The 24,514-nt window shown below is 44.8% G+C and overlaps 1 protein-coding gene across 1 annotated transcript; it reads left to right on the top strand.

Moving 5' to 3' along the window:
• Positions 1-286: 286 nt before the first annotated feature.
• LOC123426496 (protein XRI1-like) lies at positions 287-3,131 on the top strand. The gene is made up of 9 exons (XM_045110337.1): positions 287-595; positions 1,217-1,269; positions 1,361-1,477; positions 1,564-1,700; positions 1,790-1,859; positions 1,958-2,060; positions 2,144-2,196; positions 2,482-2,562; positions 2,643-3,131. Exons 1-9 carry the CDS (start codon positions 525-527, stop codon positions 2,894-2,896), a joined length of 939 nt encoding a protein of 312 aa, XP_044966272.1. The 5' UTR covers positions 287-524; the 3' UTR covers positions 2,897-3,131.
• Positions 3,132-24,514: the final 21,383 nt, after the last annotated feature.

Below are 24,514 nucleotides of genomic sequence, written 5' to 3'. Positions count from 1 at the left end.
CGATGAAGAAGGTGGATGATGTTTTCAATTCATCTACCGGCGGATGCGTAGCAGCCCCCTTAAAGTATACAACCAATGGAGACGAGCTGGCGAAAATCTTGGAGAAATAACAATAACATTGTAGCTAGTTGGACCTTGCGAAATCCCTGGCCCGGGCTTGGCACTTTGGCAATGCCATTACTGTTTTGCTAGCCGTGCGACAACAAACGCAAAGGTGGCAAAGCGGCGCGAACATCTAGGGCTAACGGCCTCTTCGGCAGGCAGCCCACCTGGCCCCGCTCGTGCCCACCGAATTTTCCATTCCGCATTTCTTTCTATTTTCTTTCTCCCCTTTCTCTCTCTCTCCCACCTCGGTCTCTCGGACTACAAATGCGGCGCTCCCCGAGCCGCTGCGGAATCGAGTAGACAGCGGAGGAGCAGTGTTTTTGTCTGTCTCCCCGTGTCCACTAGAGTCAAAGGAGAGGGAGGGGAGGGGAAGGGGAGGCCCGTCGCAACGGCTAGTCGTGGCAGGCCTTCCGGGGCCGATGGACCCGTGCCGCGGCGGGGGCAGAGGCGGAGGCGGCGCCTCCGGCGATGGCGACGGCAACAACCAAATGTGCGTGCTGCGGGGGGTGCGGGTTCCTGTTGTCAGCTGCTGTCGCGCCGGTTCTCGCGCTCTGATTTCTCGGGCGGTTTCGAGGATTTGTTGGATGGAGGGGATCGACTGGGGTTTGGTAGGGTCTTGAGACTAGCATGTGCATCAGGGACTAGAATCTGCTGGGCGTAATGGAGATTTCGGGAGTTCCGTGGATGCTCGTTCCGCGGATCCGAAAATAGAGGGATCTTGCCATCGATTTGCTAGATTAGAAGATTCTTAGGTGCCCCGTTTGTGCGTATGGAGTGCCGAACTTGATTTAGTTTGTTTGATTGGGGTGTCCTCCTGCCCTGATGCACGCTCCCGCTGTTTGTTGCTTATGATGCAAATGAGATAATGTGAGGATTTTGTAAAGTTTGTGTGTTTGATTAAAACTGGATCCAGATATTTCTTGGCTCTAGGGGTCGAAATGGGAGCATACCGATGCTGGACTGGTCATACTTCGTGGCGTGTTTTTCATTTGTGCAACTGAAACTAAACCATGTCTCACTGTGCACAGAACTGAGTACTCAGAAATTTCACAACTATTTCAATGTATTACATTAGTTGAACATATGCCTGATCTCATATTGCTTGCTGCAGTCTGTGGGATTGGCAAGAGAAAGAGCATGGCGAACCTAGTGAGGGAAATCATGGTACATCGCTCAAACCCATAACCGACGTCAATGTCAGAACTGTGGATTGTTTTTTGGACTTACTGTCCCATTATTGTTATTTTCTCAAAAGATGTTGCTAAGTTCGTGTGGGATTGCCTCAACCGAGATGATGATGATGATGAGCTACTTGGATTACTGGGAAATCAAACTCCTCTGCGAGACTGCCCGGCCTTCTTTGATATTGGGGGTAGGAAACTTGTTTTCTTGGAGAATTATCGGGTACTATATTACTCGTGAATGTTTTGCTTAACGGAATAAGGTTACTTGTGCCAGATATCACCTGCAAGGAGACACTAGACCTGGAGGAGTCTCGGGAATCAAAGCGGCGACGCGTGCTGGAGTACCCTTCTGAGGTTAATCAGCCAGAAGTTGGTGATCATAAAATGGGTTCTAGTTTTGTCACATCTGAGGTGGTTCACTAGTAGCTGGCTATGCTCTAAGTTCGTCTCTTTTTTGCTATTGCTTACACTATTGCTTCATTTGCTGATCAATATCTCAGGTAGCAGAGTCCTCATTGCTTTGCACTGATGAACCACAGAGTTTAAACTGGAATATGCAGCTCAATCCAGGTGATTTAGGTTCATCCTTTTACCACATATGGCTTATTGTCCGGCAGCTGCCTACTGCCATGCCTTTTCTGTTTGTTAAATGGATATTTTTGTATCAGATAACTTCAGTTCCTTGTCTAATGGAGCATCCTACGAGCCATCAGATAATCAATTGGAAAATTATTCTGAAGGAGCTACTATCTACTACACGCCTGATCAAATGTTAGTTCCTATCTGGTTCCGTTAAAGCCAATTTGCTTTTAGTCTTCTTTTTCAATCATGACAAGTTCATATTTTGTTTGTAGGCCTTCTAGCCAGGAGAGCGTTACATACATTGGTTGTCAAACCGATGTGCCAGGTCGGTACAAAGCGCATTTTCTATGTCATTTTTGAGATTTTTAAAAAGTTTCATCCAATGTTTCTGTCAGAATTTCCAGTCTGTATGCATATATTCACCATATTGTCAGTATTTGTCCCGGAAATGTTTGTGAAGAGTATTCTGTTTTGTATCTTCTTTGCAATTGCATTGCGGTGTACTTGCAAGTGGTGCAACTTGCTGTTGTTTGGCAATCATAGTGACTTGCTAAAACATAATTTCTGTAGCTTTCTCCAGCTATTTACTTGTTCTTTCTATCTATCACAGGAACAAGTGAGATTGCTCCGGTGACAGAAAGTCTCATAATGCAGGAGACTAGGAAACTGTCTACGCTCAAAGTATCTAAAGGTATTATTCATTAACTTAGCTTGCGTACTTGAATCTCTAGTTCTATATATGTTGATCATTTGGCTTTGCTTCCCTATTAGGAGGAAGCTCGATGGCCAAGGTGAAGCAAAATGTAACTACATCTATAGCATACCCTTTTACCCTTATTAAACCATCTTGGGAAGAAGGAGATGTCACTCTCAAGGATATAAATCAGCGCATCCATGCTCCTCCAAAGAAGCCTCCAGAAATCCTGGAAACTTCAGCTTTCTCTGGGAAGCCAGTCATTGGCAAGACAAGAATCAGAACAGAAGGTGGGAAAGGCAGCATCACAATACTAAGGACGAAGGGCTGAGAATGATTACAGCTTATTTAAGAGCCATTCCCTCAATTGCTTTCAAGAATTCGGTCTTCTTGTGCAGGCCTATTTCGATTTTACTTGGTCACAATATGTGTGCCATGTGTTCAGGGTTACTGTGGATGGCCAACTCTTTATTCAAAGATTCAGCATTCATCTGGTGTATTTTAGTGGCATGCGGCTAATGATATATATGGAAATTTGAGTACAGAATTAGCTGCTTCGACTTTCACTTCTCTTTCATGTTCTTATGGTCTCCTGAAAATTGTTTGATAGTTCAACGTTCAAATTATGGTATCGGCTTGATCACTATCAGATCTTAAATTTTAGTGGCCCTGGGGAACTACTTTTAAATAAAGTTTATTTCCAGTCATGAAAAAACTGATCGCTCTAGACCATTTATGCTTTGAGAAAACATGAAGTCTTCTAGCGCGAGCATCACCCGTCCCCAAGCCTCACCGCCCTCTCCCCTACCTTCTCATGATCTCATCCCATTGCCTTCGCCGCCAAGCCCCAATTTGGTCGGTAATGGGGCCGCCTGAGCTCAAGTAAGTACTCCCTTCGTCCGGAAATACTTGTCCTACAAATGAATAAAATGAATGCATCTATAAGTAAACTAAGTCTGGATACATGCATTTCTAGGACAAGTATTTTCGGACGGAGGGATTATAAGCCTTGTGTTGCGCGAGCCTACCGCTGACGCAGGTTGCTGGGGACCATCGTCGGCCTCCCCCACGTCTAGTCCTAGTCGGAGTTCCGTCGTGGCTCTGACCCCCTCCGCATGCAATGTGTTTCAACAATTGCCCCAATGGTATTTTCCTCCTTTTCTCCATTTATTTATTAGTTACAGTCTCAAATTTATCATGGAACACTCCAATGTGTAGATGAAGAGGTTATGGGAGATATACTTCGATGATTCTTCACAGTGGAGGAAGAAGATGATGGTTTCGAGTTGTCAGTGGCCGGTATCATTCAAGAGGAGGGTTTTAGGAGATCAATGGTTGGTTCACAGATTGGTCACATTCGGATTCATCGAGATAGGGTGCAGGCTCATGATCATTCAGTGAGGGATTATGTAACACCCAACATGGGTCCTAACCCGAACAAAGACTTGCAAGTCTCGCTAAGGATAGAAGCGCACATTGAAGACTCCCCAACATGTAACTAATATCATACACGCAAGTTAAAAGGATAGGTATGGTTGACTAGAGGGGGGTGAATAGGTGACTACCAAATTTATTCTCTTTTAATAAATTAAGGCTCAACAATAAAATAGATTGTCTAGATATGCAAGTAGGTGGGCGACCTATATGACATGCACAACAACAACAAATGCAAGCCCAAGATAAACACTATCGGGCCCCTAGAACCGGGGGTACCCAGGCCTGCAGCCCCAGGCTCAACGCGCTACCCATGCCCGCCGGCCTGCGACCCCAGGCGCAACGCGTTACACAGGCCTGATTCGGCCTGGTGGCGGGACCAACAAGCAAGATACTCGCGAGGGCCCTCGCTTCGCGAGGCAAGTGTTGGAGGATCGTTGTTAAGGACCGTGTGAGGTCGCTGGCTACAAGGACGCGTCCCGAGGCCACCCCTAAGGCCCTCGTGGGGCGGGCTCATCAAGGGCAACCTGGCAGGGTCTCGTGAGCCTGCATCTTCACGTGGGCGGCGCAGGAGCGATGCCAGCGGGCACAGACAGGGAGGCTTTCCGCTTTCGTGCTAAGGGAGCGGGGCCAGCTGGCGGGCTCCCAAAGCAACCCCCAAAGGCTTCCCATTTGGTGCAAGAGGTCCAAGGCTGGGGGCTCGGCCGGACGGAGGTCACCCCAGATCTCGCCAGTGTGTCATGGCAAAGAGCTTTGGAAGGCGAAGACCACCTTTGTCAGGGTAGACTACGGTCTTGTCCCCTTTCGAAATGGTCGTTGTGGCAACCCTTTCCGTTGAGTGTTTTCGGGGGAAGAGGACCAGTGCCTGTATAAACGGGAGGTCCGGCCTCTATAGTGGGGGATCGACTCCATTAGGGCAAAAACCCACCTTGTACTCATTCTCTCTCTCCCACAAGCAATCCAGACAAGCAGCAGTAGGGTTTTACACCGCAAGGTGGCCTGAACCTGGGTAAACTACGTGTGTGTTCTTGTTCGTCTTCCATAGCTTGGGCCATTGGAGAGTCGTCGTGAGGTTGTGGAGCAGAACAGGGTAGGAGAGCGAGCGCACCCTAGTGTTTGAACCAATCTGGGCCCGCGGAGCCTCGATTCCGACATCTGGCGCGCCAGGTAGGGGTGCGCAGTCGTCTTCGAGCTCTAGTTTTGTCTCCAGCTTCACCGACTCCATGGTCGACGCTCGTCTCGCACGCCCCAAGCGCTCGGTGCCGGATGGCCGTCACCGGCCCACGAGCGACGCGGCCACCACCGTCGTCGCCCGCGCCGCTCGCGAGCAATAGGGCTCCTCGCGGCCCCCGGTGCGGCTAGGCGGCCGCTTCGCCGCGTCCCCCCACCAACATCTTCCTCAACCTGCGTCCACATGGGAGACCTGAACGCACAGGACGCGCTGCTCATGGCAAGCGTACTGCTCCGCCACCACCCGACAGATGCGGGTTATGACGCGTGGGCGGACCAGATCGCCGAGCTCGTCACCAAATCCAAGAGGGCCCTGGCACCCTACGTCCCTCTTCGGCCCCTAAGGCCAAAAGCGGGGGGCTCGACCAGTGAACTGTCTCTGCCACTGCATGGCGACTCGCTCGGTCCCCAGTCCGAGGGGCCCGAGAAGGGTCCACCTCGCGTCATACTCCTGCTCCTCTAAGTCCCGTTGACCGGCTTTGGGCCGCTGCCGTGCTCCTATGGCGGCGTGCCTGAAAGAGTCGGCGGGATGTTCAGCACTCACCACAACGCGCGCACCCACAACACGGAGGACTGTCGGGCAATTGGGTCTTCACGCAGAGAGTGCGCCATCCGACACAGGAACCACGTCTCCCGCGTTGCCGGGTGCGAAGGTTACCGCGGTAGCAACGGAGGGGATGACCTCGGGGACAACCCTCACCAGGGTGGGCATGACCAACCTCGCGGCAATGTCGGAAGCAATCTGCCTCAAGAAGACGCTTTGCGTGGGTGGCCTCGCGGTGCGTGCCCGCAGGACGGCGCCTTCCTGCCGCCACGACCACGACCCTCCGGGGGGAAGGGTGGCGTAATAGACGCCGGTATCACGGGCCTCGCGCCCCCAGCCGGTGATACGTCCATTTTGCATCATGCTTTCATGTTGATATTTACCGCTTTTTAGACTGTTATTATACTTTGTGGAATCATACTTATGCCTTTTCTCTCTCAATTTTGCAAGGTTTATTTGAAGAGGGAGAATACCGGCAGCTGGAATTCTGGACTGGAAAAGGAGCAAGTCTGAGTCTTCTATTCTGCGCAACTCCAAATGCCCTGAAAATCAACGGTGATTTTTTTTGGGAATATATAAAAAATACTGGGCGAAAGAAGTGTGAGAAGGGAGCAACCAGGGGCCCACAAGCCTGGTTGCCGCGGCCTACCCCCCTGGCCGCGAAACAGGGCTTGTGGGCACCTTGGTGGCCCACTTGCCCCCTATTTTGCTATATAAAGGGTTTCATCCGGAAAAAAAATCAAGGTGGAGCTTTTTCGTGGATTATCCACCGCCACGAGGCGGAACTTGAGCAGATCCAATCTAGAGCTCTGGCATGACGATCCTGCCGGGGAAACATCCCTCCCGGAGGGGAAAATCGCCGCCATCGTCATCACCAACACTCCTCTCGTCGCAAGGGAGTCATCTCCATCAACATCTTCATCAGCACCATCTCCTCTCCAATCCCTAGTTCATCTCTTGTAACCAATCTCCGTCTCGCGACTCCGATTGGTACTTGTAAGGTTGCTAGTAGTGTTGATTACTCTTTGTAGTTGATGCTAGTTGGATTACTTGGTGGAAGAGTTTATGTTCAGATCCTTGATGCTATTCATTACACCTCTGATCATGATTATGATTATGTTTTGTGAGTAGTTACTTTTGTTCCTGAGGACATGGGATAAGTCATGCCGATAATAGTCATGTGAATTTGGTATTCGTTCGGTATTTTGATATGGTGTATGTTGTTTTTCCTCTAGTGGTGTTATGTGAATGTCGACTACATAACACTTCACCATATTTGGGCCTAGAGGAAGGCATTGGGGAGTAGTAAGTAGATGATGGGTTGCTAGAGTGACATAAGCTTAAACCACAGTCTATGCGTTGCTTCGTAAGGGGATGATTTGGATCCACTAGTTTAATGCTATGGTTAGACGTTGTCTTAATTCTTATTTCGTAGTTGCGGATGCTTGCGAGAGGGGTTAATCATAAGTAGGATGCTTGTCCAAGTAAGTGCAGTACCCAAGGGCCGGTCCACCCACATATCAAACTATCAAAGTAACAAACGCGAATCATATGAACATGATGAAACTAGCATGACAGAAATCCCCGTGTGTCCTCGGGAGCGTTTTTCCTCTTATAAGACTTTCTTCAGGCTTGTCCCTTGCTACAAAAGGGATTCGGCCACTTGCTGCACCGTTGCTACTACTTGTTACTTGTTACTTTTCGCTTGCTATGTTTCACCTCACTACACCATCACTTGTTACCGCTACTTTCGGTGCTTGCAGTTATTACCTTGCCGAAAACCGTTTATCAGAGCCTTCTTCTCCTCGTTGGGTTCGACACTCTTACTTATAAAAAGGACTACGATTGATCCCCTATACTTGTGGGTCATCAAGACTCTTTTCTGGCGCCGTTGCCGGGGAGGAAAGCGCCTTTCGTAAGTGGAATTTGGTAAGGAAACATTTATACTGTGCTGAAATTTATTGTCACTTGTCACTATGGAAACTGTTCCTTTGAGGAGTTTGTTCGGGGTATCTTCACCACGAACGGAAGCACGAGGAGTTGTTCCTCAACCTGAGGTACCTACTCAAAATATCTTTTATGAAATTCCTTTAGGCATGCTTGAGAAACTGCTGGCTAATCCTTTTACAGGAGATGGATCATCACATCCAGACTTGCATCTAATCTATGTAGATGAAGTTTGTGGTTTATTTAAGCTTGCAGGTTTGCCCGAGGATGAGGTAAATAAGAAAGTCTTTCCTTTATCTTTGAAGGATAAGGCGTTGACATGGTATAGGCTATGTGATGATACTGGATCATGGGACTACAATCGGTTGAAATTGGAATTTCATCAAAAGTTTTATCCTATGCATTTAGTACATCGTGATCGGAATTATATTTATAACTTTTGGCCTCGTGATAGGGAAAGCATAGCTCAAGCTTGGGGGAGGCTTAAATCAATGCTATATTCATGCCCCAATCATGAGCTCTCGAGAGAAATCATCACTCAAAACTTTTATGCTCGGCTTTCTCATGAAGATCGTACCATGCTTGACACTTCTTGTACCGGTTCTTTTATGAAGAAGGATATTGATCACAAGTGGAATTTATTGGAAAGAATCAAACGTAACTTTGAAGATTGGGAGCTTGAAGAAGGTAAGGAGTGAGGTATGAATTTCCAGTTTGATTGCGTTAAATCTTTTGTTGAAACAAACACTTATAGAGATTTTAGCGCTAAGTATGGACTTGACTCTGAGATAGTAGCTTCTCTATGTGAATCTTTTGCTGCTCATGTTGATCTTCCCAAGGATAAGTGGTTTAAGTATCATCCTCCTATAGAAATCAACATAGTTAAACCCAATCTAGTTGAAGAGAAAGTCATTGCCTTTAGTGATCCTATTGTTCCTTGCGCCTACGCTGAGAAACCACCTTACCCTGCTAGGAAAAAGGATTATTCTAAAGCTCCAACTATGATACGTAGGGGTTACATTAGACAACTTGCACCCCCTGAGGAAATTAGAGTTGAACCTAGTGTTGCTATTATCAAAGATCTCTTAGCCGAAGACATATATGGGCATGTTATCAAATTCTGTGAGGACTCCGCTAGAATAGCTAAACCTCACGCGAAAGACAAATACGGACCTGTAGTTGGCCTGTTCGTTGTTTCTGTCAAGATAGGAGATCACTGTTATCATGGTTTATGTGATATGGGTGCTAGTGTTAGTGCAATACCCCGGTCCCTATATGATGAAATCAAAGATGAGATTGCACCTGCTGAGTTACAACCCATTGATGTCGCTATTACGATATCTAATAGAGACACTATCTGTCCCCTGGGAATTGTGAGAGACGTAGAAGTCCTGTGTGGTAAGACGAAGTATCCTACTGATTACCTCGTCCTTGCTACTGCACAAGATAGCTTTTGTCCCATCATATTTGGTAGACCCTTTCTCAACACTGTCAATGCTCACATCGATTGCATTAAACAGACTGTCACTGTTAGTTTCGAGGGTGTGTCTCATGAATTTAACTTCTCCAAGTTTGGAAGACAACCCCATGAAAAAGAGTCGTCTGGTAGGGATGATATCATTGCTCTTGCCTCTATTGCTGTACCTCCTACGGTCCTTTAGAGCAATATCTGCTAGAGCATGAAAATGATATGCATATGGATGAAAGAGATGAGATAGATAAAATTGTCTTAGAACAATATCCTATTCTCAAGAATAATCTACCCGTTGAACTGCTTGGGGATCCTCCCCCACCAAAGGGTGATCCTGTGTTCGAGCTGAAACAGTTACCAGATACTCTTAAGTATGCCTATCTTGATGAGAAGGAGATATATCCTGTTATTATTAGTGCTCACTGATGACCCACAAGTATAGGGGATCAATCGTAGTCCTTTCGATAAGTAAGAGTGTCGAACTCAACGAGGAGCAGAAGGCTCTGATAAACGGATTTCAGCAAGGTAATAACTCCAAACACTAAAAGTAGCGGTAACAAGTGATTGTGTAGCGAGGTGAAACGTAGCGAGCAAAAAGTAACAAGTAACAAGTAGTAGCAACGGTGCAGCAAGTGGCCCAATCCCTTTTGTAGCAAGGGACAAGACTAAACAAAGTCTTATAGGAGGAAAAACGCTCCCGAGGACACACGGGAATTTCTGTCATGCTAGTTTCATCATGTTCATATGATTCGCGTTCGTTACTTTGATAGTTTGATATGTGGGTGGACCGGCGCTTGGGTACTGCCCTTACTTGGACAAGTATCCCACTTATGATTAACTACTCTCGCAATCATATGCAACTACAAAAGAAGAATTAAGACAAAGTCTAACCATAGCATTAAACTAGTGGATCCAAATCAGCCCCTCACGAAGCAACGCATAGACTGGGGTTTAAGCTTCTGTCACTCCAGCAACCCATCATCTACTTACTACTTCCCAATGCCTTCCTCTAGGACGAAATATGGTGAAGTGTTATGTAGTCGTCATTCACATGACACCACTAGAGGAAAAGACAACATACATCATATCAAAATACCGAACGAATATCAAATTTACATGACTATGATTAACATGACTTATCCCATGTCCTCAGGAACAAAAGTAACTACTCACAAAACATAATCATAATCATGATCAGAGGTGTAATGAATAGCATCAAGGATCTGAACATAAACTCTTCCACCAAGTAATCCAACTAGCATCAACTACAAAGAGTAATCAACACCACTAGCAACCTTACAAGTACCAATCGGAGTTGCGAGACGAAGATTGGTTACAAGAGATGAACTAGGGATTGGAGAGGAGATGGTGCTCATGAAGATGTTGATGAAGATGCCTCCCCTCCGATGAGAGGAGTGTTGGTGATGACGATGGCGACGATTCTCCCCTCCGGGAGGGAAGTTTCCCCGGCAGGATCGTCCTGCCGGAGCTCTAGATTGGATCTGCTCAAGTTCCGCCTCGTGGCGGCGGCGAAACCACGAAAAAGCTCCCTCTTGATTTTTTTCTGGACCAAGACGCTTCATATAGCAAAAGATGGGGGCTAGTGGGCCTTTAGAGATCCCACAAGCCCGCACTCCGCCACTAGGGGGGTGGCGGTGTCAGGGCTTGTGGCACCCTCGCAGCCCCCCTCCGGTAGTTCTTTCGCCCAGTATTTTTTATATAATCCAGAAAAAATCCACGTAATTTTTCAGGGCATTTGGAGATGTGCAGAATAGTGGACTAGGATTTGCTCCTTTTCCAGTCCAGAATTCCAGCTGCCTGAATTCTCCCTCTTCAAATAAACCTTGCAAAAAAAGAGAGAAAAGGCATAAATATGGTACCACAAGTAATATAACAGCCCAAAAAGCAATAAATATCAACATGAAAGCATGATGCAAAATGGACGTATCAACTCCCCCAAGCTTAGACCTCGCTTGTCCTCAAGCGAAAACCAAGTTCCATAAACATGTCCACATGTTGAGGGATGAAGGTGTCGATAAAACATAATACGGACATGAGGGCATCATGATCACACAAAGAACAACAATACATCATAAAGATTCTTATGGGAAAGTAACAATTCCTTCATAAAGCAAAGTATGAAGCAAAAACCTTACCGAGAAGTAACCAACAATAGTCCATAGTCATTGAAGCAATTGCAATTTATCACAACATCAGAAAGAGTCAAATAAGAGCTTGTAAGGCAAACCCACATACTCAATCATCTCTTTTGTTTTCCAGAATTGTTACAACTCACGTGGTACTCATGGTGTCAAAGTTTCAGCTGGACACAGAGGAAGATAGGGGCTTATAGTTTTGCCTCCCAACCATTTACCTCAAGGGTAAAGTCAACAACAATAAAGCATAAGTACTCAACTCCAAGTTGATATATGAATATAGATCTTTCCCAAGCATGTGACGGTAGCCAAGACAAAGGCAAAAAGGGAATTGGTGAAGATCACCATGACTCTTACAAGGGCAAAAATAAAGGTACAAGATAGGCCCTTCGCAGAGGGAAGCAGAGGTTGTCATGCTCTTTTGAGGTTTGAATGCGTGTCCTCTTAGTGCGGAGGAACGCCACTTTATATTGCCTCCTGTGATAAAGAACTTTATTATGCAGTCTGTCGCTTTTATGTCTTCCTCATCACAGGTTCGTACAAAGCTTATTTTCCACACACTAATAGATCATACATACTAGAGAGCAATTTTTATTGCTTGCACCGATGACAACTTACTTGAAGGATCATATTCAATCCATAGGTAGGTATGGTGGACTCTCATGGCAAAACTGGTTGGAGGTTTATGGATGCACAAGTAGTATCTCTACTTGGTGCAGGAGTTTTGGCTAATATGAGGTGGAAGAAATCGTCACATGCTAAGGGATCTCTAATCATATAACATTGTTTGGAACCAAGCAAATACAATTCATTATGTTGTCTTCCTTGTCCAACATCTACTCCTAAGCATGTAATAGTTTGGTGAGTGCTCACAATTGTAAAAAGTGTCTAAGATGATATATTTATATGTGGACCTCTCTTTCCTTATTACTTCTTATTAATTGCAACAATGACTGAGGTCTATGCTGATTTATTCTCAACAAGTTTCAATCATCATACGTGTCATAAGTGAAGTTATCACTTTCCATAAGATTATCTCATGATCTTTCATGCTATCGTTCTTTTCATACTTTTGATCATGGCACAAAGCAAAGCCCTTAACTAAGAAACTCTTTATTATATAGCTCGTAAGCTCGAATACATCGGGGAGAGACAAAAGCAAAAGACTCAAACTAAAAACTAAAGACTTATTCCTCTAAGAGAAGAAATAAAAACTGAAAAGGAAAGAACTAAAACAAAGGTAAAAACAAAAGATATAAAGGTGATACGATACCAGGGCAACTCCCCCAAGCTTGGCAGAAGCCAAGGGGTTTGCCCATACCAATGCTTAGTTGTCTTACTTTGGTGGTGATGGTGGTGTTGTTGTTGCCTTTGATTCCAAGAGAGCTATCAATCTTCGATTTATACCTTTGAGATCTGTGACATGGTTTTCCAGCAAAACAACTTCACGAGAAATAGAAACATTGCGAGCACGAGTTGTTTCACAAAACCTCAAGAGTTCAATCAAGGATGGAGACAGCACGTGGAGGAAGGGTTGGAGAAAGTCTACCCCTTCAACGTCTTCAAAGTTGAACACAGGTTGAACTTCCTCCCTAACTTGGGTTCTCTCCTTAGCTTGGTCCCTGGCTTCCGTGACTTCTACTCTTTTCAGATCAGCATATACTTCCTCATGAACTTGGTGAAGATCATTCTCCCCAACAAATTCCTAAGACATCTTTGCTCTAAATCTGCGGCAGACAACAAGCTCGAAACGAAAACAGAGGAAAACTGCACGATATGGAGATCAAAACCTTCGGGCGACTATATGTTGATTTTTTCTCGGCCAGAAGGAGTCCTCCGCAAGAAAACGGAGTCCGGGAGGCACACGAGGTGCCCACAAGCTTGTCCTCCGCCACCAGGGGGTAGGGGGCTGTGGCAGGGCTTGTGGCCGCCTCGTTCGTTCTCCGGACTGCTTTTTATTTTTTTAATTTTCCAAAAATTCCAAAACGGAGAAAATTTCCTATTGGAAAAGCATCGGAGTCCAATTTCTTACCGAAACAGATACCTCTTCGTTTTCAAGGTGTGAAACAGGCTGATAAACATCCCTTATGTACTCCTCTGGAGTTATGACATTGATGATATTGGTCTCAACATTTATGGGAGTACCAGAGATGTAATGCTTGATTCTTTGCCCATTTGCCACTCTAGGAAAATTTCCTTCCGTGTTATTGATTTTGATGGCACCGGAACGATATACTTCCTCGACAACACAGGGACCTTCCCATTTAGAGAGAAGCTTGCCTGCAAAGAATCTCAAATGAGAATTGTATAGCAAGACATAATCACCTACATTGAACTCTCGTTTCTGTATTCGTTTGTCGTGCCATCTCTTAACCTTTTCCTTGAACAACTTGGCATTCTCATATGCCTGGGCTCTCCATTCATCTAACGAGCTAATATCAAACAACGGCTTCTCACCGGCAAGTTTGAAATCAAAGTTGAGCTCTTTGATTGCCCAATAAGCTTTGTGTTCCAGCTCAAGAGGTAAATGACATGCCTTACCGTAAACCATTTTATACGGTGACATGCCCATGGGATTCTTATAAGAAGTCCTATAAGCCCATAGTGCATCGTCAAGTTTGCTAGACCAGTTCTTTCGACATCTATTGACGGTCTTTTGTAAGATCAACTTGATCTCCCTATTACTCAACTCAACTTGACCACTAGACTGAGGATGATAAGGAGATGCAACTCTATTGTTGACATCATACTTAGCTAGCATCTTGCGGAAAACACCATGAATGAAGTGTGAACCGCCATCAGTCATCAAGTATCTAGGGACTCCAAATCTTGGGAATATGACATCTTTAAGCATCTTAATAGAGGTGTGGTGATCAACATTTTTAGTGGGGATAGCTTCTACCCACTTAGTAACGTAATCCACAACAACTAAGATGTGAGTGTACCCATTGGAACTCGGGAAGGGTCCCATATAATCAAAGCCCCAGACATCAAGTGGTTCAATGACAAGTGAATAGTTCATAGGCATTTCCTGACGCTTACTGATGTTCCCTATTCTTTGGCATTCGTCACAAGACAAGACAAACTTACGAGCATCCTTGAAGAGAGTGGGCCAATAGAAACCTGATTGCAATACCTTATGGGCAGTTCTATCTCCAGCATGGTGTCCTCCGTAGGCTTCGGAATGACACTTCTGCAGGATCTGTCCCTGTTCATGTTCAGGCACACAACGTCTAATAACACCATCTACTCCTTCCTTATAAAGGTGAGGATCATCCCAAAAGTAGTGTCTCAAATCAAAGAAGAATTTCTTCTTTTGCTGATAGGTGAAACTGGGTGGTATGTATTTGGCTACGATATAGTTTGCATAATCGGCATACCACGGTGCACTATGTGAAGTGCAGATGACATTTAGTTGCTCATCAGGAAAGCTGTCATCAATAAGTAGTGGGTCATCAAGGACATTCTCTAGCCTAGACAAGTTATCTGCTACAGGGTTATCAGCACCCTTTCGGTGAACGACGTGCAAATCAAATTCCTGTAGCAGGAGAACCCATCTGATCAGCCTAGGCTTAGCGTCCTTCTTCTCCATGAGGTACTTAATAGCAGCATGATTACAGTGAATAGTGACTTTGGAGTCAACTATGTAAGATCTGAACTTTTCACATGCAAACACGACTGCTAAAAATTCCTTCTCCGTAGTGGCATAGTTTCTTTGGGCACTGTCTAGAGTTTTACTAGCGTAGTGAATGACATTCAACTACTTGTCAACTCTTTGTCCTAGAACAACACCAACAATATAATCACTAGCTTCACACATGATTTCAAAGGGCAAGTTCCAGTCAGGTGGTTGAACAATAGGTGCGGTTATCAAAGCCTTCTTAAGTATTTCGAAAGCTTCCTCACAATCCTCATCAAAAACAAAAGGAACATCCTTCTGCAAGAGGTTGGTAAGAGGCCTAGAAATCTTAGAGAAGTCTTTAATGAACCTTCTATAGAAACCAACATGACCTAAGAAACTTCGTATACCTCTGATATCTGTGGGGCAAGGCATTTTCTCAATTGCATCAACCTTAGCCTTATCAACTTCAATGCCTCTCTCAGAAATTTTGTGTCCTAAGACGATACCTTCATTAACCATAAAGTGGCACTTCTCCCAATTCAAGACGAGGTTGGTTTCTTCGCATCTCTGTAAGACTCGATCAAGGTTGCTAAGGCAATCATCAAAGGAAGACCCGTAAACGGAGAAGTCATCCATGAAAACCTCGACGATCTTTTCACAAAAGTCAGAGAATATAGCCATCATACATGTTTGGAAGGTGGCAGGTGCATTACATAAGCCAAAAGGCATACGTCTATAGGCAAAGGTACCGAAAGGGCAGGTGAAAGTGGTTTTCTCTTGATCAGATTGTGCAACAGGTATTTGCAAGAAACCTGAATAACCGTCTAGAAAGCAGAAGTGTGTGTGTTTTGATAGCCTTTCTAGCATTTGGTCGATGAACGGCAAAGGATAATGATCTTTCCTGGTTGCCTTGTTTAGTTTCCGGAAGTCTATCACCATTCTATAGCCGGTAATAATCTTTTGTGGGATTAGTTCATCCTTATCATTAGGAATGACGGTGATACCTCCCTTCTTAGGTACGCAATGTACTGGACTTACCCAATCACTATGAGCAACAAGATAAATGATTCCTCCTTCCAGAAGCTTTAATATTTCTTTTCTAACGACCTCTTTCATCTTAGGAATTTATCTCCTTTGATGATCAGCAACTGGTTTAAAGTCAGGATCGGTTTTAATCTTGTGCTGACATAGAGTAGGACTAATACCCTTAAGATCATCAAGAGTATATCCAATAGCAGCGCGGTGCTTCCTCAGAGTTTTTAGTAACTTCGTCTCTTCGCGCTCTGAGAGGAGAGCACTAATAATGATAGGATATATCTCCTTCTCATCAAGATAGGCATACTTAAGAGTATCAGGCAACTGTTTAAGCTCGAACACAGGATCACCCTTTGGTGGGGGAGGATCCCCAAGCAGTTCAACAGGCAGATTATTCTTGAGAATAGGATATTGTTCTAAGACAATTTTATCTATCTCATCTCTCTCCTCCATATGCATATCATTTTCATGCTCAAGCAAAAATTTCTCTAAAGGATCCGTAGGAGGTATGACAATAGAGGCAAGAGCAATGATTTCATCCCTACCAGACGACTCTCTTTCATGGGATTGTCTTCCAAACTTGGAGAAGTTAAATTCATGAGACACACCCTCGAAACTTACTCTGACAGTTTGCTTAATTCAATCAATGTGAGCATTGACAGTGTTGAGAAAGGGTCTACCAAATATGATAGGACAAAAGCTATCTTGTGCAATACCAAGGGCGAGGAAATCAGTAGGATACTTCGTCTTACCACACAGGACTTCTACGTCTCTCACAATTCCCAGAGGGCAGATAGTGTCTCTATTAGCTAGCGTAATAGTGACATCAGTAGGTTCTAACTCAGCAGGTACAATCTCATCTTTGATTTCATCATATAGAGAACGGGGTATTGCACTAACACTAGCTCCCATATCACATAAACCATGGTAACAGTGATCTCCTATCTTAACAGAAACAACGGGCAGGCCAACTACAGGTCTGTGTTTGTCTTTCGCGTGAGGTTTAGCAATTCTAGCGGAGTCCCCACAGAATTTGATAACATGCCCATCTATGTCTTCGGCTCAGAGATCTTTGATAATAGCAACATTAGGTTCAACTCTAATCTCCTCAAGGGGTGCAAGTGGTCTAATGTAACCCCTACATATCACAGTTGGAGCTTTAGAATAATCCTTTATCCTAGCAGGGTATGGTGGTTTCTCAGTGTAAGCACAAGGAACAATAGGATCACTAAAAGCAATGAGTTTCTCCTCAACTAGATTTGTTTTGGCTATGTTGCTTTCTACAGGAGGATGATATTTAAACCACTTCTCTTTGGGAAGATCAACATGAGTAGCAAAAGATTCACATAGAGAAGCTACTATCTCAGAGTCAAGTCCATAATTAGCGCTAAAATCTCTAGAAGTGTTTGTCTCAACAAAAGATTTAACGCAATCAAACTGGAAATTCATACCTGACTCCTTACCTTCCTCCAGCTCCCAATCTTCAGAGTTGCGTTTTATTCTCTCCAATAAATTCCATTTGTGATCAATATCCTTCTTCATAAAAGAACCGGTACAAGAAGTGTCAAGCATGGTACGATCTTCATGAGAAAGCCGAGCATAAAAGTTTTGAGTGATGATTTCTCTCGAGAACTCATGATTGGGGCATGAATATAGCATTGATTTAAGCCCCCCCAAGATTGAGCTATGCTTTCCCTGTCACGTGGCCAAAAGTTATAAATAAAGTTCCATTCACGATGTACTAAATACATAGGATAGAACTTTTGATGAAATTCCAATTTCAACTGATTGTAGCCCCATGATCCAGTATCATCACATAGCCTATACCATGTCAACACCTTATCCTTGAAAGATAAAGGAAAGACTTTCTTCTTTACCTCATCCTCGGGCAAACCTGCAAGCTTAAATAAACCGCAAACTTCATCTACATAGATTAGATGCAAGTGTGGATGTGAAGATCCATCTCCTATGAAAGGATTAGCCAGCAGTTTCTCAAGCATACCCGAAGGAATTTCATAAAAGATATTTTCAGTAGGTACCTCAGGTTGAGGGGCAACTCCTCGTGCTTCCGTTCATGGTGAAGATGCCCCAAACAAACTCCTCAAAGGAACAGTTTCCATAGTGACTAGTGACAATAAATTTCAGCACAGTATATAAATGTTTCCTTACCAATTTCCACTTACCAAAGGCGCTTCACTCTCCGGCAACGGCGCCAGAAAAGAGTCTTGATGACCCACAAGTATAGGGGATCAATCGTAGTACTTTCGATAAGTAAGAGTGTCGAACTCAACAAGGAGCAGAAGGCTCTGATAAACTGATTTCAGCAAGGTAATAACTGCAAGCACTGAAAGTAGCGGTAACAAGTGATTGTGTAGCGAGGTGAAATGTAGCGAGCAAAAAGTAACAAGTAACAAGTAGTAGCAACGGTGCAGCAAGTGGCCCAATCCCTTTTTTAGCAAGGGACAATCCTGAACAAAGTCTTATAGGAGGAAAAACGCTCCCGAGGACACACGGGAATTTCTGTCATGCTAGTTTCATCATGTTCATATGATTCGCGTTCGTTACTTTGATAGTTTGATATGTGGGTGGACCGGCGCTTGGGTACTGCCCTTACTTGGACAAGTATCCCACTAATGATTAACTTCTCTCGCAAGCATTCGCAACTACAAAATAAGAATTAAGACAAAGTCTAACCATAGCATTAAACTAGTGGATCCAAATCAGCCCCTCACGAAGCAACGCATAGATTGGGGTTTAAGCTTCTGTCACTCCAGCAACCCATCATCTACTTACTACTTCCCAATGCCTTCCTCTAGGCCCAAATATGGTGAAGTGTTATGTAGTCGACGTTCACATAACACCACTAGAGGAAAAGACAACATACAACATATCAAAATACCGAACGAATATCAAATTCACATGACTATTATTAACATGACTTATCCCATGTCCTCAGGAACAAAAGTAACTACTCACAAAACATAATCATAATCATGATCAGAGGTGTAATGAATAGCATCAAGGATCTGAACATAAACTCTTCCACCAAGTAATCCAACTAGCATCAACTACAAAGAGTAATCAACACTACTAGCAACCTTACAAGTACCAATCGGAGTTGCGAGACGAAGATTGGTTACAAGAGATGAACTAGGGATTGGAGAGGAGATGGTGCTGATGAAGATGTTGATGAAGATGCCTCCCCTCCGATGAGAGGAGTGTTGGTGATGACGATGGCGACGATTCCCCCCTCCGGGAGGGAAGTTTCTCCGGCAGGATCGTCCGGCCGGAGCTCTAGATTGGATCTGCTCAAGTTCCGCCTCGTGGCGGCGGTGCAACCACGAAAAAGCTCCCTCTTGATTTTTTCTGGACTAGGACGCTTCATATAGCAAAAGAGGGGGGCTAGTGGGCCGTCAGGGAGCCCACAAGCCCCCACTCCGCCACCAGGGGGGTGGCGGTGTCACGGCTTGTGGCGCCCTGACAGCCCTCTTCCGGTAGTTCTTTCACCCAATATTTTTTATATAATCCAGAAAAAATCCACGTAACTTTTCAGGGTATTTGGAGATGTGCAGAATAGTGGACTAGGATTTGCTCCTTTTCCAGTCCAGAATTCCAGCTGCCTAAATTCTCCCTCTTCAAATAAACCTTGCAAAATAAGAGAGAAAAGGCATAAATATGGTACCACAAGTAATATAACAGCCCAAAAAGCAATAAATATCAACATGAAAGCATGATGCAAAATGGACGTATCACTCACCTCTCAAATCATGAAGAGAAGAAGTTATTAAAAACTTTGAGGAAGCACCGTGCTGATATTGGATATACTCTTGATGATCTTAAGGGTATTAGCCCCACTCTATGTCAGCACAAGATTAAAACCGATCCTGATTCTAAGCCAGTTGCTGATCATCAACGTAGATTAAATCCGAGGATGAAAGAGGTCGTGAGAAAAGAAATAAAGCTTCTGGAAGTAGGAATCATCTATCCTGTTGCTCATAGTGATTGGGTAAGTCCAGTACATTGCGTACCTAAGAAGGGAGGTATCACCGTCGTTCCTAATGATAAGAATGAACTAATCCCACAGAGGATTATTACGGGCTATTGGATGGTGATAGACTTCTGGAAACTGAACAAGGCAACCAGGAAAGACCATTATGCTTTGCCGTTTATCGACCAGATGCTAGAAAGGCTATCTAAACACACACACTTCTGCTTTCTAGACGGTTATTCAGGTTTCCTGCAAATACCTGTTGCACAATCTGATCAAGAGAAAACCACCTTCACATGCCCCTTCGGTACCTTTTCTTATAGACACATGCCTTTTGGCTTGTGCAATGCACGTGCCACCTTTCAAAGATGTATGATGGCTATATTCTCTGACTTTTGTGAAAAGATTGTTGAGGTTTTCATGGATGATTTCACCGTTTACGGTTCTTCCTTTGATGATTGCCTCAGCAACCTTGACCGAGTCTTACAGAGATGCAAAGATACCAACCTCGTCTTGAACTGGGAGAAGTGCCACTTCATGGTTAATAAAGGCATCGTCTTAGGACACAAAATCTCTGAGAAAGGCATTGAAGTTGATAATGCTAAGGTTGATGCAATTGAGAAAATGCCTTGCCCCACAGATATCAGAGGTATACGAAGTTTCCTAGGTCATGCTGGTTTCTATAGAAGGTTCATTAAAGACTTCCCTAAGATTTCTAGGCCTCTTACTAAGCTCTTGTAGAAGGATGTTCCTTTTGTTTTTGATGAGGATTGCGAGGAAGCTTTCGAAATACTTAAGAAGGCCTTGATAACCGCACCTATTGTTCAACCACCTGATTGGAACTTGCCCTTTGAAATCATGTGCGATGCTAGTGATTATGCTGTTGGTGCTGTTCTAGGACAAAGAGTTGACAAGAAGTTGAATGTCATTCACTATGCTAGTAAAACTCTAGACAGTGCCCAAAGAAACTACGCCACTACGGAGAAGGAGTTTTTAGCTGTCGTGTTTGCATGCGAAAAGTTCAGATCTTATATAGTCGACTCTAGAGTCACTATTCACTTCGATCATGCTGCTATTAAGTACCTTATGGAGAAGAAGGACGCTAAGCCTAGACTAATTAGATGGGTTCTCGTGCTATAGGAATTTAATTTGCACGTCGTTCACCGAAAGGGTGCTAATTATGTTGGGGAACGTCGCATGGGAATTTTTTTTTTCCTACGCGCACGAAGACCTATCATGGTGATGTCCATCTACGAGAGGGGATGAGTGATCTACGTACCCTTGTAGATCGTACAACAGAAGCGTTAGAGAACGCGGTTGATGTAGTGGAACGTCCTCACGTCCCTCTATCCGCCCCGCGAACAATCCCACGATCAGTCCCACGATCTAGTACCGAACGGACGGCACCTCCGCGTTCAGCACACGTACATCTCGACGATGATCTCGGCCTTCTTGATCCAGCAAGAGAGACGGAGAGGTAGAAGAGTTCTCCGGCAGCGTGACGACGCTCCGGAGGTTGGTGATGATCTCGTCTCAGCAGAGCTCCGCCCGAGCTCCGTAGAAACGCGATCTAGAGGAAAAACTATGGAGGTATGTGGTCGGGCAGCCGTGAGAAAGTCGTCTCACATCTGCCCTAAAAGCCCCATATATATAGGAGGAGGGAGGGGGACCTTGCCTTGGGGTCCAAGGGATCCCCAAGGGGTCGGCCGAGCCAGGGGGAGGACTCTCCCCCCCCCCCCAAACCGAGTCCTACTTGGTTTGGTGGGAGGGAGTCCTTCCCCCTTCCCACTTCTTCCTTTTTTTTCCTTTCCTTTGATTTTTTCTCTCTTGGCGCATAGGGGATTGGTGGGCTGTCCCACCAGCCCACTAAGGGCTGGTGTGACCCCCCCAAATGCCTATGGGCTTCCCCGGAGTGGGTTGCCCCCCTCCGGTGAACTCCCGGAACCCATTCGTCATTCCCGGTACATTCCTGGTAACTCCGAAAAACCTTCCGGTAATCAAATGAGGTCATCCTATATATCAATCTTCGTTTCCGGACCATTCCGGAAACCCTCGTGACGTCCGTGATCTCATCCGGGACTCCGAACAACATTCGGTAACCAACCATATAACTCAAATACGCATAAAACAACGTCGAACCTTAAGTGTGCAGACCCTGCGGGTTCGAGAACTATGTAGACATGACCCGAGAGACTCCTCGGTCAATATCCAACAGCGGGACCTGGATGCCCATATTGGATCCCACATATTCTACGAAGATCTTATCGTTTGAACCTCAGTGCCAAGGATTCGTATAATCCCGTATCTCATTCCCTTTGTCCTTCGGTATGTTACTTGCCCGAGATTCGATCGTCAGTATCCGCATACCTATTTCAATCTCGTTTACCGGCAAGTCTCTTTACTCGTTCCGTAATACAAGATCCCGCAGCTTACACTAAGTTACATTGCTTGCAAGGCTTGTGTGTGATGTTGTATTACCGAGTGGGCCCCGAGATACCTCTCCGTCACACGGAGTGACAAATCCCAGTCTTGATCCATACTAACTCAACTAACACCTTCGGAGATACCTGTAGAGCATCTTTATAGTCACCCAGTTACGTTGCGACGTTTGATACACACAAAGCATTCCTCCGATGTCAGTGAGTTATATGATCTCATGGTCATAGGAATAAATACTTGACACGCAGAAAACAGTAGCAACAAAATGACACGATCAACATGCTACGTCTATTAGTTTGGGTCCAGTCCATCACGTGATTCTCCCAATGACGTGATCCAGTTATCAAGCAACAACACCTTGTTCATAATCAGAAGACACTGACTATCATCGATCAACTGGCTAGCCAACTAGAGGCATGCTAGGGACGGTGTTTTGTCTATGTATCCACACATGTAAATGAGTCTTCATTCAATACAATTATAGCATGGATAATAAACCATTATCTTGATACAGGAATTATAATAATAACTATACATTTATTATTGCCTCTAGGGCATAATTCCAACAGTCTCCCACTTGCACTAGAGTCAATAATCTAGCCCTCACATCACCATGTGAATTACATTGTAATAAATCTAACACCCATACAGTTCTGGTGTCAATCATGTTTTGGCCGTGGAAGAGGTTTAGTCAGCGGGTCTGCTACATTCAGATCCGTGTGCATTTTGCATATATTTACGTCCTCCTCCTCGACGTAGTCGCGAATGAGGTTGAAGCGTCGTTTGATGTGTCTGGTCTTCTTGTGAAACCTTGGTTCCTTTGCTAAGGCAATGGCACCAGTGTTGTCACAGAACAAGGTTATTGGATCCAGTGCACTTGGCACCACTCCAAGATCCGTCATGAACTGCTTCATCCAGACACCTTCCTTAGCCGCCTCCGAGGCAGCAATGTACTCCGCTTCACATGTAGAATCTGCTACGACGCTTTGCTTGGAACTGCACCAGCTTACTGCACCCCCATTAAGAATAAATACGTATCCGGTTTGCGATTTAGAGTCCTCCGGATCTGTGTCAAAGCTTGCATCAACGTAACCTTTTACGGCGAGCTCTTCGTCACCTCCATACATGAGAAACATCTCCTTAGTCCTTTTCAGGTACTTCAGGATATTCTTGACCGCCGTCCAGTGATCCACTCCTGGATTACTCTGGAACCTACCTGCCATACTTATGGCCAGGCTAACATCCGGTCTAGTGCACAACATTGCATACATGATAGAGCCTATGGCTGAAGCATAGGGGACGGAGCGCATATGCTCTCTATCTTCATCAGTTGCTGGGCACTGAGTCTTACTCAATCTCGTACCTTGTAACACTGGCAAGAACCCTTTCTTGGACTGTTCAATTTTGAACCTCTTCAAAACTTTATCAAGGTATGTGCTTTGTGAAAGTCCTATCAGGCGTTTTGATCTATCCCTATAGATCATAATGCCTAGAATGTAAGCAGCTTCTCCTAGGTCCTTCATAGAGAAACTTTTATTCAAGTAACCTTTTATGCTCTCCAAAAGCTCTACGTTGTTTCCAATCAGTAATATGTCATCCACATATAATATTAGAAACACCACAAAGCTCCCACTCTTTCTTGTAAATACAAGATTCTCCAACCACTTGTATAAACCCAAATGCTTTGATCACCTCATCAAAGCGTTTGTTCCAACTGCGAGATGCTTGCACCAGTCCATAAATGGATCGCTGGAGCTTGCACACCTTGTCAGCATTTTTAGGATCGACAAAACCTTCGGGTTGCATCATATACAACTCTTCCTTAAGGAAACCGTTAAGGAACGCCGTTTTGACATCCATCTGCCAGATTTCATAACCGAAAAATGCAGCTATTGCTAACATGATTCTGACGGACTTAAGCATCGCTACGGGAGAGAAAGTCTCATCGTAGTCAATTCCTGGAACTTGTGAAAAACCCTTTGCCACAAGTCGAGCTTTATAAACGGTCACATTACCGTCAGCGTCCGTCTTCTTCTTAAAAATCCATTTGTTCTGAATAGCCTTGCGGCCCTCAGGCAGCATC

The sequence above is a fragment of the Hordeum vulgare genome, chromosome 2H, assembly GCF_904849725.1.
Source record: "Hordeum vulgare subsp. vulgare chromosome 2H, MorexV3_pseudomolecules_assembly, whole genome shotgun sequence".
Classification (NCBI taxonomy): domain Eukaryota; kingdom Viridiplantae; phylum Streptophyta; class Magnoliopsida; order Poales; family Poaceae; genus Hordeum; species Hordeum vulgare.
Note: the sequence above shows the minus strand (reverse complement) of the source record. Positions and strands in the feature narration are given on the sequence as shown.

Bases quoted from the DNA above. Each gene is read 5' to 3' on its own strand.
- LOC123426496 (XM_045110337.1), top strand. From the start codon at position 525: ATGGACCCGTGCCGCGGCGGGGGCAGAGGCGGAGGCGGCGCCTCCGGC. The intron at 1,270-1,360 runs GTACATCGCTCA...TTTTCTCAAAAG, and splicing joins ACCTAGTGAGGGAAATCATG to ATGTTGCTAAGTTCGTGTGG. The intron at 2,061-2,143 runs GTTAGTTCCTAT...TTTTGTTTGTAG, and splicing joins TACTACACGCCTGATCAAAT to GCCTTCTAGCCAGGAGAGCG.